Source organism: Montipora foliosa, chromosome 4 (genome assembly GCF_036669935.1).
Source record: "Montipora foliosa isolate CH-2021 chromosome 4, ASM3666993v2, whole genome shotgun sequence".
Taxonomy (NCBI): Eukaryota; Metazoa; Cnidaria; class Anthozoa; order Scleractinia; family Acroporidae; genus Montipora; species Montipora foliosa.
The window spans coordinates 42,136,610-42,152,823 of NC_090872.1; the positions used below are offsets into that span (position 1 = coordinate 42,136,610).

General features: G+C 40.3%; 1 protein-coding gene across 2 annotated transcripts in view; it reads left to right on the forward strand.

Moving 5' to 3' along the window:
* The window catches only part of LOC138000821 (dynein axonemal heavy chain 12-like), a 249,655-nt gene that overhangs the window by 40,111 nt on the left and 193,330 nt on the right, over positions 1-16,214 (forward strand). For both annotated transcript variants that reach the window (XM_068847482.1, XM_068847481.1), the window contains 2 exons: positions 10,815-10,926; positions 13,624-13,833. In XM_068847482.1, the coding sequence (XP_068703583.1) occupies positions 10,815-10,926; positions 13,624-13,833 (322 nt within the window). The remainder of the gene's footprint in view (positions 1-10,814; positions 10,927-13,623; positions 13,834-16,214) is intronic.

Sequence of the window (16,214 nt, forward strand, 5' to 3'; positions counted from 1 at the left end):
CTAAGCATTGATTTTTTAAAATCATCTTTTTTGAAAAAGTTATGGGTATTTCAGTATCGTTTATGTCTTTAAAAAGAACATTTTTCAAAAATAAAAAAAAACCATGCGTGGCTGGATGTAAAAATGAATACAAACTGAAAGCTCCAAAAAGCTTACACTGGGTTGCCTGTGGTTCGTGTTACACAAAAAAAAGAAGGCACTGAATTGGGTGATATTGAACTGCAGCATTCCAGTTAATTTTTTCAAGTGGGGCGTCATTAAACACCATTTGAGGGGTCACCCACATGTCATGCCAGCAGAGGCCCTTTCGCTCCCACATTCACACCTTTAATTATCTTGTAATGTCCTGTCCCATTTTGAGGTCTTTTAGTTTTTTAAGCTTTTAAGAAATTCAGTTTAAAGATAACGAAACACGCTCTTCAGTAAAATTCACTCGTTTCTTCTTTAAATAAATAGTCTGCAAAAAACTAACTGCAAATTGCTCTGACAGCATGTCTTGCAGTTGCACTAAGCAAACGTTTATTGCACACACTACGAAAGGACTGAAGGTGTTGTTTCTGCTTCATAATTCCTCTTCTTGTTAGTTTAATCTGATGCCAGGTCAAAATATTGTTTGGCTTTGTGTTTGCACCAGAAAAAGACAAGCCAAAAGACAGATGAAGAAAAAAAAATACATAGTTTTTATATTTAACTCTGAATCAAATTCTCATCGAAAGATAAATGACAATCGATCTTAAAAACACGAAAATTTCTGCAGTCTTTAACTTTTATGAATAAACGAAAGGTCATGATGTTTTGTTAAAAGGAAGAAATTGATCACGTGCTAGGCAACTATAAAGGTTCACGTGATCACCTTGTGTAAACTGAATGAACTACGGGAAAGAATGTTAATTGTTTGTGGTTTTCAGAGCAAAACAACGTACTTTTTAGCCAAGAAACTTCCGTCGTTGGTTTTTTAATTTTGTTGTAATATTTAACTGAATATTTAGATTTCATCTGTCAGGTCAGGAAGCCTTCTTTGTTGGGTTCCTGAGAAACATATCTATTTTGACTTCAGAGTGAACTAAAATTCATACAATCGAGAGGTTGAGTGGCCATGTAATTCAAAATCTAAACATCTATGAGATACAAAAACAGACTTGCAAATTATCGCAAATCACAATGCTGACAAGCACAAAAGCAGAAGATATGGTTAAGTAAATGTGAAGTTGGTTACTATCTGAATGTTTTTGGGTTAGAGTAAAGGGATATATTGTCACGCAAATTATGTAATTTCATGACACTCAAAATTCGCAAAAAGCATGAGTTTCATGTAAACAATCTTCGCACTAGCAAGTTGTAGCAATAAATTGGATTAACCAAGAAGTTAAAGAAATATTGTTGGCTTCCCAAATAAATTTCATCGTACACTACAATGAAATAATCATTTGTCAGAGAAATAAAATTCCTGTCTCCTCGCGTATCACATTTCAACGCACATATGCAAATTTGTAAACTCATTTTCACCATGATTCCCGCAAAATTTCCTTCTTTCAAATACATTGTATCAGCAAAAGTATTATTTCTCGTCAAGCCTCTTGCATCTTTTATGTTCAAATAACCGCTAAAACTAAAGATTTTTTAACGATCTATCCGTAGATATTTTTTCATAATTTAATATTATCTGTCAAAATTTGCACAACAGTCAAAACATAAAAATAGCAATGCACGGAACAAATTTAGTCGCATTTACCTCTTCGTCCAATTCTAATGCTTAACACAGGAATTTTTAGTTATTGTGAAAATCTTTCTCTATTCGTTAGCAATCATCCTTTCAAATTTCAGAGAAATCGAACGGTCCGCGAATATTTTACGAGTTTTCAAAAGGCCAAGGTCGCGCGATCAAGTTGCGCGTGTGGCCCGTTATAATTATTTTTTCACAAAATGTTCCCGAATCGTCAAGTATCACCACAGAAGACAAGAACATCATTCTAAAAGCTTATTCTGCGCAAAAAGTAGGTTCTGGAGGTAATTTTGAGAGTGGAAATCAAGTTTTTGCTGCATGGTATATTTATATTTAATTAAGTTAACACAACAGAAAGACGCTTACCTTATTTTGACACGAAAATGCTTTACTATTGCCATAAAAACTATCCAGTTAAGATCGCATATCATACAACATGATGAATTCACAAAGGCCACCTTTTCTACCGAAATATTGCGTGAAGACAAGAAACTCAATCGTGTCAAACAACACACCGTGTATCCAATTCACTTTCCATTATTGAGCTCCATAAGGGTATATTTTGTTCAAAGATCCACCAAAACGCCATTTGTGTTACATGACTTTCAACGCCATTGCCGGTTAAGTTAATCATCCTACTGTGTCCACCAGAGAAATCTACGCATTTCCCACTACCCTCTCGATCTTAAGAAAATATGCGCAGAAGGCTCTATGCACAAAGACACCACTTGCCAGGGGAGTGACAGGCAAGACTTTTACTCAAGACGCTTCATGAGCGTACACTGGGTTGCCTATGGTACGTGTTACTCAAAAACAGAAGGGACTGAGTTGGGTGGTATTAAACTGCAGCATTCCAGGCAATTTTTTCAAGTCAGGGGTCATTAACACCATTTAAGGGGTCACCCAGAAGTCGTACCAGCAGAGGCGTACCTGCTTTTGCGAGTCACAAACGTTGCTCGAGGAGCCTGTTTGCTAAGCATTGTGTGGTTCCAGAAAATATCCATACCCCCACCACGGAAGACAATTGGAAATTCCGAGGGAGAGGGGGGGTTAAAGGGCAGTAATTTCCAAGGGGTAGGGGGGTTTCGTGGGAAACTACTTTTCCAAAGGGTCACGAACCACATACAAAACATTGAAAGCAACATACGATCGATCTGAAGCACAAAACACACTATCGGACGATGTTTCGAAACATAAGTCAGTTTTGAGATAAAGTTAATACTATTAGCTTCAATGTTTCCGTTTTTCTTTGAGTTAGCTAGCGCTACAATCTCCCGAAGCTAAGAACAATGTGTCTTTCCTTTGGGACGGATTCAAACATTTAAAATGGCGGTCTCAACTGGAGTCTCATCCCCAGACTTTCACGTTTGTCTCTTTTTCGTCCAACCAACACTTCCGTTCACTTGTGTATCACTTTTCGCTACCTTCACATGCAGTAAACACATTTTTGATAGGATTTATGTTTTACTGGGGGTAGTAACTCATTGAAAATGCGATAAGATGCAAGTTCCCACCATCTTAACGCTTGTGTGCAACGACATTTTCCTTTTTGTGGGTGGCATTTAGACCACGGACAGGAACCGGGAGTCAAGTTTTCTCTTGTTTGAGTAAACGCAATATTTATTGCGGCATCGGGAAACGATTGTTGAGGTTCAGTTCGTTATGTCAAACTGGAAATTCTAAAACAGGAGTTTGACTACTCATTGGAGGAAGTAAATCGCGCCAAAAATCATAACAGTCGCCCTTTCGCTTCCATCCGTGGCTCAAAGGCAAGCAACAGCGAGGCTGTGTGTCATTTACCGGCGAGAAGGACTGCTGGAGAGTCAGTAAATTTGAAGACTGCACATAAAGCGCCATATCTAAGTTTACAAATATGATGGATTATTTTGGCGTCAATAATATTCTTCGTAAAACAATCGCCTTTGTGACGACGTTCACGAAACCTACCGCGTCAACATGTGTGGTCCCTAAATATTAAAGAATCAACCTGAAGAAACTGACAAAATGTGTAGACAAAGGAACCTTGTAGGTTTCTGTTTTATTTACTACAGTTTGCTAGGTTGTTTAAGTGAGTGAAATGTTCTCATCGAAGTTCGTACAAAAACGTGAAACAGTCGACGTGCAACCCAAATGTTTAAGCTTTGTAAAGTTGATAGCGCACAAGCTGAAAGTTTAGCTGGATAATGAGCTTAACAAAGCGTTATATTTTTCTTAAAGTTAACCTTAATGTTTACACTGTTGTAATAAAATTCTACCGCAATTACGTAACTAAATCACTTTCGTTTTTATAAGTAAAAAAATTCTGGAAATTCCTGAGGGGAGGGGGGTCATCAAAGACCCCCCTGGAACGGAAAATCCTGGGGGGAGGGGGGGTGCAAATCAAAAAGTCTTCCGTGGTGGGGGTATGGATATTTTCTGGAACCACACATTGCAGGACTTCTGAATGGTGGCTGCATCGGTGATGCATTAGCGACCCTTTTGTTGCAGATGTGTTGCAAGAGAGCTGCTTTAATAGCTTCGTGTTGCTTTAACGCTGTAGGGAGGATGTCGCGTGATGCGAGAGGTGTTTGCCTTTTAATTTAATGGCTACCAACAAGAAGCTGATCAATCGAAAAATGGGTACAAGCAAAAGTATCAAGAATGTCAATTAAATTTATTTTGCATAGCGGAGGAGTTACAGGCAAGCTATATAATGAGCTGTATAATGTACAAAAATATTCAGTACCCAGAGAGCTTCTTCACTGCAGCGTTGTTACATTAACTGATCATGATGCAAGCGCGATTCTTTAAAGCCATCACGAAAGATGATGTTGTTCACACAGCTATGTGATTTAATAAATGAATGAAGGGGTAGTTTCTAAAGAAACTGTGGTGCTGCGTCGGTGGGGAAGTAGTATACAAAAATTTGGTTTTATCAACGGAGTTGATAATGTAAATTGGCCACCGTACAGAGATTCTAAAAGCTGACGTTTCGAGCGTTAGCCCTTCGTCAGAGCGAATCGAGGGATTATGGGTTACGTGTAGTTTTTATAGTAGAGTAGGAGCTACGCTATTGGTGGTAACATGGCAACGTGAAAAATAGGAATATATTAGTTAAATGAAAAGCGTTCGTTAATACCGTGAGGATTAAGGGTGCCGATTTGAAAGATGAATTTTTGTTCCAGATTCTTGCGGCTTTCCGTCGTACCTAGATGTAGGGAAAGGCCGCAGATAGCCATGTGTTTTTTGGAGTGGTTAGGCAGATTAAAATGGCGAGCGACTGGCTTGGATGCATCCTTGTCATTCTTCTCAACATCGCGAAGGTGTTCGCGGAATCGGTCACCTAGTCGTCTACCTGTCTCACCAATGTATAATTTATTGCATAACGTGCAGGTTATGCAATAAATGACATTTGCGGAGGTACATGTGAAACGATCGGTGATCTTAACAGATCGCTTAGGTCCCGATATCTTGCTAGTGTTAACAATGAAAAGACAAGTTTTGCATCGTGAGCGCGCGCATTTGAAAGTGCCGGGTTGCTCGTTAGTTTTGAGCGGCTTCTAACTAAAAAGTTGCCTACGTTTTTGTCGCGTTTGAATGAAATAAGTGGAGGTTGCGAAAAGATTCTACCAGTCTCGGGATCATTTTGGAGTAATTTAAAATTACTAAGAATGATGCTTTTGACTGCGTGATTATGAGGATGGAAAGTGAGGGTGAATGGAATTCTGTCATTCTTATCTTTTTGTGACGTTTGTAGTGATGACTGTCGATCAAAACTAACGAGCAACCCGGCACTTTCAAATGCGCGCGCTCACGATGCAAAACTTGTCTTTTCATTGTTAACACTAGCAAGATATCGGGACCTAAGCGATCTGTTAAGATCACCGATCGTTTCACATGTACCTCCGCAAATGTCATTTATTGCATAACCTGCACGTTATGCAATAAATTATACATTGGTGAGACAGGTAGACGACTAGGTGACCGATTCCGCGAACACCTTCGCGATGTTGAGAAGAATGACAAGGATGCATCCAAGCCAGTCGCTCGCCATTTTAATCTGCCTAACCACTCCAAAAAACACATGGCTATCTGCGGCCTTTCCCTACATCTAGGTACGACGGAAAGCCGCAAGAATCTGGAACAAAAATTCATCTTTCAAATCGGCACCCTTAATCCTCACGGTATTAACGAACGCTTTTCATTTAACTAATATATTCCTATTTTTCACGTTGCCATGTTACCACCAATAGCGTAGCTCCTACTCTACTATAAAAACTACACGTAACCCATAATCCCTCGATTCGCTCTGACAAAGGGCTAACGCTCGAAACGTCAGCTTTTAGAATCTCTGTACGGTGGCCAATTTACATTATCAACTCCGTTGATAAAACCAAAAATATGTGATTTAATACATTGCAGTTCTCTGATCATTTCATGTGTCTCTATAGGTAGCCCAAGCTCAATATACTAGTATCCATACAGTACTATAAGCTTATTAATTGAGCAAGAGTAGAAATATAAGGATTTGTATGAATAAAACGGTTTTCCTCAAAGTTCTGAAAATTATTGACGACTTAAAACCACGTTTCCTTGTTTCAGACTTATATTTATTTGATTCTGGTACGGTTTCTGGGTCGATTTAGAGCGATTTAGGTGGTTTTTGGTTCCTCTTCTTTCACAAGGTTGGGCACCAAAACGAAGCTGCCGAAGGGAATCATCGAAGGAAAAAGCCCATAAATTCATTCCCAAGGCTTCGATTGCCTCGAAATTCCACGTAGATCATGGATGATTCCGCGGCTACCCATTTGCCTTCTTTATTCAAGCCTCTTGTACACTGAGAAGGATTTAAGGGCCACCAAACTCTGCAAACATTTGCTTCGAGAGCCATCGAATGATGCTTTGCTCATCCAAACGGTTGGTTGGAAGATCGCTTAGTGACCCGCGACTGGTCAATGGGCACAATGGTGACTAATCATGAGTCAATTCATGAGTCTTATTGCGGGTCGCTGAAGGGGGTCGTTGAGACAATCGCTCCAGTCGGACCAATGGTAAATAATCGTGCCGTACTTTGCTGGCGTCTATTTCCCTTGACATTGAAACCTTTTTGGATCGATCAACGTGTTGGGCTTGTGTGTAAGCTCCAGCCATCAGTACGAGGTTTGAAATCACAATTTTCTACAGAATACAACATATTAATGAGAATGTATTTGTGACTTGAGTTGAATTTTTATAAATTAACCTTCAAGACTAGATATACCTTACGTACGTGTAGCCGCCGTTGATTATAGATATCTTTCAGTTACATGTATAGCCCTGATGTTAAAGCAAATTAAGATGCACTAAGCTGCTTATTAAGCATTGCTTTCACGTTGTTAAACACTGCAAACTTTTACATACAATTATCTTAATTTTAGCTGAAGCATTTGAGTTACGATGTACAGCGCTTCTTGAGCATTGCTTTGTCGCTCTTAAACATTCCAAACTTTTCCTCGAAAATATTTTTCAGTTGCAGCTTTTAAGCAACGATATACAGCACTGCTTTACATTGCTTTTTCGTTGTTACGCGTTGAAACCTTTCTGCAGCGCTCTATATTCTGCTTCTGAAGCTTGGTCAACGCATGAACGTTGCATAAAGGACGCATAAGCACTGTGCAACGTAAGATATGAAGTTGTGCAGCGCTGCAAACGCGTTGCGCTGTTCGTACGGGTTGGTTCCTTTAAATCCCACAAAGACAGAGCTTAGGGTTAAACAAACAGTGACAAGATTAAGTCCATGCTGTAGAGAGTATGAGGATGTTGGTTTTCCAAAGAAGGTGTTTTGGTTAGGAGACAAGTGACACCGACATGAGGCTGGTAATTGTCACGCGAATTATTACTGGGTGCGTGTGACGCTGGTGCCCTGGTTGAGGTAAAGCCAGTTAGATGGTTGTCCACTGAGCAAGGGACTGTGAGTTGCATGCTAGGATGTCGGAAAGTGATGGATGGCTGATCGTGACCCACTAGAGCTTTGGTGGCGTGGAGATGATTTTCCCCAAACAGAATGGGCCATGAGAGGTGGGTAACGACAAGCATAGTAAAGATTGATTCCCTGCCATTGCTCCAAGTGATGGGAACATCCATGGTGGCAGTGACAGAAAGATTTGACTTTGCATCAGTGTCGGAGACAGGAATGGATTCTGGCAAGTTCTTATATTGAAGAGATGGGCGTTTGGTGGTGATTGCTATTGCATGATCTGCACTAACTAAGGAAATGGAAAAGCAGCTATCCAGAGGTAGTGGAATAGACTGGTCTGCTGACGTCACTGAGGCCCAAAGAATGTTACGGTTGGCTAACTGCGTTTGCGTATTTACTGGAAGAGCAGTTGGATCTGTGACTGCTGGTAGGCCAAAAAGAACAGTACCAGAAGGATCTGGGTTTGTTGAAGGCGTGTCGGGTACTTTGGTAGGTGTGGCTTGCTGAGAGTCATGCCTTATTGTTTTTCTGCCCCATTTATGGCAAGTTGAACACTTGTGGAGGCGACCAGGAGAGCACTTGTTATTTGCTTGTTTGAGTGAAGGTAGTGGTTAAATTTCTGCAGACAGGCATGGGGAATTTTGAGCCTTGTGTGGGGCGCTGTGAGGAAGGACATTGTGGCATAAGATGGTTTGGGGAACTGCAGGTCCAGCAGTGACGTTTCTTGCCGTGTTGTTGAGGTGAACTTGAGCTGCTTTTACCCGAGGAAGTAAACAGCGCATTGGAAGGTATCCACGCATCGAGAGTTTGGGATCATGATACAACGTCACCACGTGTTTGTGTTTGTAAGGACAATTCGATCTGACTGGCTGATTCAGCAACTTGTTCCAAGGTTGTAAATTCCTCAGCTTTTAAGACTAGTTTTTGTGCAATCTTCGGTTTCACTTTGGCTAGAAATTTTGAAACGATATAAGTGGGGCAGCCTTTGGCGACCTTTTCGCCCAAGCGTTCCATCTGATGTAAAACGTTCCTGAATCGAAAAGTAAATTGATTCACGTTCTAACTTGCCTTTTGTGTCATTGCGCTTAATTCTGCGGCGAGTCAGCACCGTTTGAGTGCCGTTGGTTCTTCAAATTCACACTTAAGATGTTCAATGAAAGTAGCATGCTGCTCTTTGGCTGGTTTTTCTGCAAAGTCCGTCATGGTTTTTGCGATAGAAAGGACTGAGTGAGGCCATTCTCCAATGCATTGTGACCGTGATGTTGGCAGACAGATGAGAGGTGTGTTGCTCGAAACAATCTAGGAAATCTGCTACATGCATATCATCTCAATTTGATTAATCACTTCGAAATGTTGGGAGCTGAAGGGTTGGAAGTTGTAAAGACTGCGGAGGCTGAGCTGGTGAAGCGCTCGAAGGGTTTTGAGGAGCTTGTTGTGGTTGTTGTGATGTGGTAGCAAGTTGACTGATCTAAGTACTGATGTGGTTTATGTTGTGCGTTAAGTCTTTGACAACACTTGCGAGACCCGCTACGATGCCTTGATGTTCTTCTATACTTGCCATGGAACTTTTCTGAAACGTTGGATTCTCCACCAACTGTAGTCGTTACTCCTCGTAACGCCACAATTATTCTTTAACAAGAACATGTGTCACTTTGACAACAGAAACTTGAACTGGTTGCAACTGGTCATCACCCTAGGTAACTGCAACACCTAGTACATATTTGGGGAGGGGGTAGTAATATTTAGTGGAACATCGCCAATTGTAAGGAGAAGAATCCTGGAGGCGTGCTATTTCCTTCCATGTGGAGTAGAAGCAAGATGTTGGATCTGCCTTGCTAGCTGTTGAGGTTGATGTATTGGCGAAATGTTTTCTCTGATGAAGTTAGAGGAAGCATAACCGCATATAGAAGCTTCAGGAAAACAATTCCAGTCAATTTTTCGTTCCGGTAAAGGCTGGAGTTCAAGAAAATACAGCAAAAACTACGGAGGTAAGAAAATGCCATCTGACGGCTATAATGACCGCTGACCATGTCTCAAATTTTGTCACCATGCTCTTTCACTTTTCTTTGACTTTCCTGCTCTTTATCCCGTTGCTCGTCACTAATGAGATTTCCTGCCAGAAAAATGTGGGTTGCCCATGCAACGCTGCCACACAATTTCCCGCCAAGAAAAATTGCCCAAACACTCCCTTCACCAGAGGCTCTCCTGCCTCCCCACCCCAAACAGTCTGTATGGGTGGACGTACTTGATGTCAAAATTTCTTGCATGGATAGATTTCCCAAAAAATCTTACCTGCGCTTGAGCTCTGCTATTAGGGTTATTTTTGGTGTATGATTGGTTTGGTTATTTGAGGTGCAGGTTTGGAGGACACTAATAGATTGTGACTTCAATTATCTGTATTCTGAGACATGAGTGATGTTGAATTTGGGGAGAAGAGCAAGGGGACACCTTGTGATGCTTATTATATCTGTGTGCTTCTATTAAATTAGGGGCCTTTCTGGATACATGTATATCTGTTAGTTTAATAGGGTGAAGGAGAAAAATATAAAAGACAGTCGGAGAGATTTATGTTTTGGGGGGTTTCAAGAACACTTGGTAATTATTATTCCATTCTTGCTTGTTGATAGCCAACTCCACACTATTTGCCTCGGCTAGAATTACCTCATATCCAATGCATGCGCGTGGAATAATTGCAAGAGTTCAGTTACCAGTCTTGTTAGGTTTTATGGTCTCTTAGCTACAACAAGTTGCAAAATTATTGATACACTTTCATTAAAAAACACCATTTCTAGCTTCCATTACCTGCCGTATCTAGAATTTAAACCTTTCCCACTTCCCCTCCCCTCTCCCCCATTCAATGTTGACTGTTTAAGATAGCAACAATTTTCTCATAATTGTCTTGCTAGCAACACTGATAAGGGGGTGAGGAGGGGGGGCTGCAGTGTGAGAGATAATAGGTAAATTAATAACGCCCCAAGAAGGTCTCCACTATTTTTGCAACTAGTTGTAGCATGATTTTCTTAAGATAACTAAATATGTAACTGGATGCTTGGTTTGATTTTTTTATTGTTACTCAAAATTGTTGACAATAGTCTTAATAAAAATTTTGTGTTAGCCTTTTAAGTTGTCATTGTTCTTCTCCTTTACATTTTGTAGCTGGTTTCCAGAGGTGGTGAATGTTTTCATTGACAAAAACATGCTTAAACACATGAGTTCATCACAAGTTGATGCCTTCTACAACTGTGTTTCCACACTTGTCTCTAATCAGGTATAATATCATTATTCTATTATCAAGTCAAGGTAAAACCTATACCGTATTTACCCGTGTATAGGTCGATCCCATGTATAAGTCGACCCCCCATTTTTGATGGCAAAAAACGCAATTTCTTAATTTCTTTGTCAAATGTTCATGGGACACTAATCTTGTATTCTTCGATTTCTGGAAATGTGGATGCACAAAAAAATCAGGGCCTCAAGCGTTTAATAGTTTTGTTGTTCAACAGCTGTTGTACACATTGTATATGCGGGCGTTTTGTCCTTGAGTTTCGAAAAAGTTCTCTGAAAATCGAACATGTAAACTTCAAACTCACCTGTTTCGTTGTTCAAGGATAAAGGGCTTTAGAGGATAAGCACAATGCAACATCACAGAAGCAGGAGTCAATCTTTGAAAATAACTTGTGAACGATGCGAAAATGTGCAAGGTTTAATTGGTCCTTGACTTACAATTTCTCAAATGACAAACAAAACAAAACTCATAAACCAAACAATACGAAGTTTGCAAAAGCATTTAAATCTGCCAGGTTTGTATAAAGAATAAAAAACAATCATTACCAACCAGCATTTTCACGCAAACACGAGTGACGATGCTTGCACGCAAACACGAGGTATTGCGCCAGGTTACTAAGCCGTTGAACGATCGTGTTTTATTCGAAGAAACAGAAATGCCTTATAGAGCTTTCCGCCTTTGGAAAATGAAAATTTCCAGTGTCTATTTCAGATTTGTGCTTGTGAGTATCTTCAACATTTAGAGTTGGACAAATCCTTTTTTATTTCAACTGGAATTGCTTACATTCGTTTTGAAGTCTTTTGTCATTCATTTTGAAGTCTTCTACAATGTACGTCGGCTTTTGTCCATTGCGTTCGTTATGCCCAAGACAACATTATTATGTTAATTTTGAATAAATTATTTAGCTGGAACTTGGCTCAAAATCTTTGACCCGTGTATAAGTCGAGGGCGATTTTTGGAGCTTCTTTTGAGGCCATAAAAGGTCGACTTATACACGGGTAAATACGGTATATATATCTATAATATATATAATGATATAAATATAGCGAACAATTAAAATGTAGGACAAGAATGCTTTTGCTACATGGTGAAGCTACTTAACCATGTCTCGTGTTCAAAACATGCAAAATAACCCAAACTTGCAGTCTCCTGGCTTTTAGCAACTCAACTGCTGAAACTACCGGTACATGTGGCCTCTCACTTGAAAACATACATAAACGTTTTCCTGTTAAACAGCTGAAGGCGTTGGGTGCCTGTTGGGTACCTGTTGAAAACATTTAGTAAAGCACCAGTTGGAGGTGTTGAGAAAGGGACTTATACGAAACATGGAGCACAGGTCCATGGACCACCCCTGTGGACCCGGTCCATGGACCCTGTCCTTGGTCTACTGCTGTAGACCACCCCTCAGTTTGTTAGTTCAGTACATTTTACAAGCAGAAAAATCTGCAGATAAAAGAGAGAAGTGATAATCGCACTTACCGGTATCTGTCAGTGGACAATTTAAGTGAGTGCTCGATAAAATGAGAGAACAACTCCTATACTAAGCCTATCTCTTTCGTGGGAAATTCAGTCCAAAAATTGAAAATTTCGTGACATCAATGTTAGTGCTGTTGTCCACCCCTAGTTATGGGCTACTTCTTTAAAGCGATTGTCTCTTATAGACACCTATACCACCTATTTGGTGGCTCCAAAGGGATTTGTGCATAACCCGCACTTGAAATGTACATTCATTTCATTTATTGAGTCCTTCACTGGAACAAATGAGCCCAACAAATCAACATACTACATGTATGTATTTTTATCTCAGATGGTAGAGCTTTGCACCAGCATTGCGGAGGTGATGGTTCGAATCCCATTGGGGCCACCTGAGTTTTTCAGGTGTCCATAAGAGACATTGTTTAAATTGTCCAGAAAAGTGTGAGGATCATTTCTGTCTTTTGTCTCAAGATTTTTGTGCTGGGTGGATCACAGGAGTATGTAGTCTGTGGATGGGTCCATGGACTGGGTTCTCAGGGGTGGTCCATAGACCTGGGGTCCATGTTTTGTATACGTTCATTTCAGATCAGCCTTTTCTACTTGCTATCTGAGCTTATGTCAATGCCATCGTTGAATACTGATTTGTGCAGTATGCAAATTACAGCAGAGATGCAGAGAAATTGACATGGTTTGATGATTGGACCTGGGGCAGTGGAATTTTGTGGCAGTGCTGTAGATGTTTGAGCTCTTAGCCACTGGAGATTTTGTTGTTTTATCGGCATTTCCCACACCCTCTCAGAACAATATCACACCTTTACTGCGGCTGGTTACCTAAAATAAAGCTCTTTCGTCCTCTGTTCAGGAAATTTTGAAAATTCTTCAAGAGCATTGTAAAGCGTTAAAAGTGTTGAAAAGAGTGAGGAACCATTAAGAACACTTAACCCTTGAAAAATAAACCCATTCGGGTACTCGTAGAAAGTGTTGTGAAAAGACATTAAAAAAATCATCATGAACTGTTGGAAAAAAAGTTACAACCTGTTGGACTTTTTTGCACGACCGCTGAATGTGTAAAGAAAGCCGTAGAAGCTGTTAGAGAAACGGTTGGTTTTACCCATTTAAAACAAAACTGTTAGTGGACGTTTTCACGTAAGAGGGCACACATGTAATAAGATCAACTTATTACTTCTTGTGTTAATTTATTAGCTGAAGGACATCATAACTAGAACCCTATCTGCCTGGGAAAGCCTTTTTTATGAAGAGAACAGAAACTGTTTACCACTTTTCAAGATGGAGTTAATCCTAGATGATGATGACCACATGCAGTTTTATCCTGCTCTGGATGATGTTGAGGCAGCTGTGCTTCATGTTGTACATGTAGTCTCTAGCACAATGCAAACTGTCCCAACTGTACAGGTGTGAAATTGGTATTCTGACTTTCTATGTGCTTATGCATACAGTACCTCTCAAATGTAAGTTGCCAGTTGTGTCGTGTGTCAGGCGTGATTTGAATCGCATTGCACCCTGTGCGATTCGCGTCCTGGCATAAATTTAGGAGGACTCTTCCACGAAAAAGCATTAACAATTGCATGATCGGAAGATGTCTGTGATGGATGAGTCACAGACGATCATAAACACTGCATACACTGTACAAACATTCCCTTTTATCTGGAAAGCAATCTTAGACAAGCGTACCCTTAATTTTAATCCTGTGCGAAGAGAGGAAGAAAATTTAGACAAAGATCATGGCATTATTAAAACTGGAAATGGTGATTGCATTGTCGATATGGCCTTGTGCCGCCGAAGAAGTAGGAACTGATCTTGTGCTGGTCTGGTGTTTTCAATAAAACTGTACAGATGTTGTTGTACCGCTTGTGTGCGTCTTCCACTGTTTCATTGTACAGTGTAACTGTAACTTTTCAGTAATTTCCTTCTACACATTTCGCTACTACCGAGGAACTATAATCGTTGCGAGTTTTGTCATAAAGTATGACGATTGTTTTGAAAACAGTTCATTAAAGTTCTGTTTACTTATCTACAATCGCAGACCTGACCATTGCAGATCGAGTGGAAACCAGGTTAATCTTGGCAAGCATCACTGACACCAGCCGAAATTCTTGCGAAGTTGTCGGGTAAATAAATAGAACAAAGTTTCCAATGAAGAATTGTCATTGATCAATTGATTTTTACGTTTCTTAATTTGTGCAGGGTTGGAATCAAAGACACCAAAGAGTGAAGCATACATGTGTGAACTTAACAAACTTACTCTTATATAGTTCATCTTGCTGCATACCACAGAAACTTCAAAAAAAAAATAAAATAAATGCTCTTACCATTTGCGAGAATCCTTCCGTTTCCAGGCCCTTTCTCACAAGATCAAGTAAAATATGCGGTATGGAATGCTGTGTTGTAAATGGTAAGCGCCATTCTCATCCGGTTGGTCATTAAATTCGGAAAATCGCTTACCTTTATGCAACGATCATTCCATCCGGATTATTCGGCTAAATGGTAAGCACCCTACATCGCCTTATGCAATTCTCCAAATAAATTTGCTGTGGTTCCACACGACTTTAACAAGCTTTAGCATTGGCTATAAACTTTGTGTAACCCATTAAAGCACAACGAAACAATGCAACAGTTAAGAATCCCAACAGGCCGGAGGCAAACCAGTTGGCTATAAATTTTACAAGTGCAGCTGGGAAGTTGAACCAGGGACTACCAGGAAGAAATTCAACGAGTGGTCAGAACGGGTCTTGAACCCAGGCATCCCCGGATCTCAAGGCAAGCGTCGTAACCACTGGGTCACACTGGGCCACACTTTTCACCTATGGTATTAAGTGTAAAATCAAAAACAAAAACCAATGGCAACTTACCTTTACCCTTTGCAAACCTCCCAATCACTTAGTCAGTCCTTTTTTTCCCTCCTAAGCAGTTCCCTTGAGCAGTTTTGATTAAACAGCTCCTCGGGTTGGAAAACTAACTGCAGTAACTTTTAAGCAAAATTCCCTATACTGCTACTCTGACTTTTTAATTTTAATGCGTCCCGTAAAAAGTTTAACTTCCACCTGTGTCAGTGACATCCCCTAAACTACTTAGCCCACCCAAACTTACATCGAAAAAATTGTCCCCATCCATGCTTATGTTCGAAAATGCGCTTGCCACCCCTCAACCCTATAGATCGAGCTACTGTGGCAGAAGGTGAAGTGTTTTCTTTGAGCAATCGTCAAACCCACCATGAAAGACGAGTTGGTTGCCAGGAGAAGACGGTTTTGGCATGAGAGACTAACACCTTAAAGTGTTGCCACTTAAAGAAGGTTGTGCTGCTGGTCGTGAAAAGGGAAGGTCATGTCTCTGGTCACTGTAAACAATATTTGTGCTCTTGTCTTTTTTTTTTTGTAAGAGCATTTTGTAGTGAAAACCACATGCATACATACAGTAAACTTTCTTTATCCGAAAGTCGTTTCCAATCGATAAATTATAAAAGTGATTACATTTTGCATGTATATTAATTCATGTAATTAGCGCCTGTCATGGCTGCTCCGAAAATACTCTCTGTCATTTTGCTCCTTTTAGTCATTTCAAGGCTGCTACATCAACAAATTTACACCGGAAGTAACGACAAAACCATCAGTCGCCTTTCCCAAAACTCATCTTCACCAGAGAGAATTTTGTGGGCCCTGTTTTACAAGACTCGAATTGGAAGTGCCTCATCACGCCATCTTGGTTGCACTCGCTTCCCTCAACCGAAGCTGAAATTCACTAAACGTGGACTTACGAGTCTTAAAATCCCTGGAAAA